Consider the following 2,473-nt stretch of genomic DNA (forward strand, 5'->3'; position numbering starts at 1 on the left):
TAAAACGCGGCCCTGTCGATGAAACACACAGCCAGGCAGACGAGCTTTGAGCCAGCTCCCATGTCAGAGGACGAAGAGAGTACATCCAGCCAGTCACGTTCAGAGAAACAGGAGAACACAGGAAAACAGGCCGATCTCCAACATCTATAAACAAAGTTGTTGATAGCAGCAGCACAGCTGATATTTCTCTCCAGGATGGAGTCACAGCCAAACAGGACAAGACCAGATGAAGCTACTATGAGAAAAAGCAGAGAGAAAAGAAACGTTAGAGATTGAACTAACAGATTCTGCAGAGTGGGAGAATAGAGATAGAATGAAGCAGAAAATGAAAAAGGGATCCCTAGGTCCTCCAGCATTTTAAGCCTATAGCAGCAGAACCATAGAGATAGCTATAGTTATGCTTTAATTGCCTGTATAATAATGCTGTTGAATAAGAGACTTTCAGATATATATATACATATGTATGTATATATATATATATATATATAGCTGACGTGACAAGTACATTTTTCCACTGTAAGATCGATAAAGTCAATCAATCCAACCACCAATCAAAAACTTACATGATATCCCAATACACATAGTGCAACATATTTCAAGTCCTAATTAATCCTGTTTACTCTTATAATCTGATATTCAACGTTGCCAAGAGTAAAAAGTCATGAAAATAAACAAAAATTTTATCAAACTGTGAGAAGTTGGTGTATAGGAGTGGAATGAATGAGACAAAACAACCTTCCTAAGATGTTTTGTTTTTAAAGGATTATATTTTATTTGACAGATATCTTCATAAAAACATAGAACAGACCAATGAGAGGAGAGGGGAAGTGAAGAAGCTTAAGGAGCAACTGGCCGTCTTTCAACAGAAGCTTGAGTGGTAAGAAACTTCCAACACGCATATGTATTTACGATAAATTGAACTTGATCCGCTAGATTATTATAATTTAACATGATCCAAAAGGTGATCAAAAAGGCAAAGCTATTGTTTACAATTACAAAAGTCTTGTAAACAGTGATTCAAAGGAAATCAAGACATATAAAAAACTGAAATTTTTTTAGACCTAGAACTTAAATGTATTCTGAAGGATTTTAGCGAATATTTGAAAACACCCACCCACTCCACTTGCACATGCACAACCCTGTACCCGATCCCGAGAGAGAACACCTACTGTATTAAACACATGCGAAGGCGTCCCCGAGCCCATTTATCCTCGTACACCTCTGTTTAAAAGTTGCTGTTTGCATCGCTCATGCGAGCTTACTTTCCAAAAAAAGTAAGTGAAAGCACGTAGGACTGCCTTATGTAAACGTATCACCAGAATGATTGTCATTTTGCAGGACTACCTATTTTGATGATCCACCTGGAAAAAGAACATCCTCCGCTATACCTTTAAAATTAGAGAACCACATGCTGCAATTCAAAACCATGATATTAAACAGAGAAACTAAAGAACAAAATCTAAAATTAGATGCAGCAGGCCATCATAGCTCTTCATTAACATCTTTTTTTCTCTGGTCAAAGTTACAAGAACTATGGCTCAGGACCTATGAAGTATCCTCTGGCCGATATGCTTCAGTTTGTTCTGGAGTTCGCCTCCACCCGACCCACCAGCGTTTCCCCGGCTGAAGACCCGAGACTCGCATCGTCTTCGCCGACTCCTGCAAACCCACCCGTCTCTGAAGCCGTTGCCAAAGACATCAGGTTTAAACAGCTTTTCACCATATATGCAAATACAGACAAAAACCACAGTTAACAATTAAGATAAAGGCTGTTTCTGTAATAAGTGTAAAAAATCTATTACTGACACCAGAGCTGAAGCAGACTGATTTATTCATTTTTTTTCATCAGCGAATCTGGAGATAAAGACGTCTCAGACGACCTTTTCTCCAGTGTTTCCAGCTGCCAGCAGACGCCCATTTACAAGCCTTTCACCCAGTGTAAGCACCCATCTGACTGCCCACCACACCCAGCGCCTCACAGCGCCACTGAAGAAGAGCTGCACTTTGTTAAGACCTGCCTGCGACGCTGGAGGACTGAAGTAGAGCACGACATAAACGGTACACCAGTGAAATCCCTCCTAATATCTATCCCCAAGAAAGAGAATGGTTTTAACTGTCGATGGCCTCTCTTCTCTATAAAATGAAGAATGAACGGGACTTTGAATAAAATGCAGTCTTTTCACATGCAAAGTTCCACAGAAATCAAGCTGAATGTTTCCCAGTAATCTTTTTCAACTTGGACAGGGTCTGAAGGTAGACTATGAAGTCAAACTTCTGACTTCTTGGTACTGGATCTGTATGCATATAACCTTCGAAATGCTTACAGAGATTATTTTTAGTGTCTTTTGTCATAAATAAAGGCCGTTATCAGTGTTGACTGCGCATGTGCTCCTTTGGCAGTGTGCTTAAGCTTCATAGTAGGTTCTGCTGCAGGTTTCTTCCTGTTAAAAGGGAGTTTTTCCTCTCCACTGTC

At 40.0% G+C, this 2,473-nt stretch overlaps 1 protein-coding gene across 1 annotated transcript in view; it reads left to right on the forward strand.

The window, feature by feature from the left end:
* LOC107081857 (ubiquitin carboxyl-terminal hydrolase 28-like) overlaps positions 1–2,473 on the forward strand; it is a 49,111-nt gene that overhangs the window by 24,999 nt on the left and 21,639 nt on the right. Inside the window, exons 10-12 of the mRNA XM_015370185.1 lie at positions 782–877; positions 1,523–1,702; positions 1,850–2,058. Of these exons, the coding sequence (XP_015225671.1) occupies positions 782–877; positions 1,523–1,702; positions 1,850–2,058 (485 nt within the window). The remainder of the gene's footprint in view (positions 1–781; positions 878–1,522; positions 1,703–1,849; positions 2,059–2,473) is intronic.

This window comes from Cyprinodon variegatus, unplaced genomic scaffold (genome assembly GCF_000732505.1).
Source record: "Cyprinodon variegatus isolate N-32 unplaced genomic scaffold, C_variegatus-1.0 Scaffold43, whole genome shotgun sequence".
In the NCBI taxonomy this organism is placed as follows: domain Eukaryota; kingdom Metazoa; phylum Chordata; class Actinopteri; order Cyprinodontiformes; family Cyprinodontidae; genus Cyprinodon; species Cyprinodon variegatus.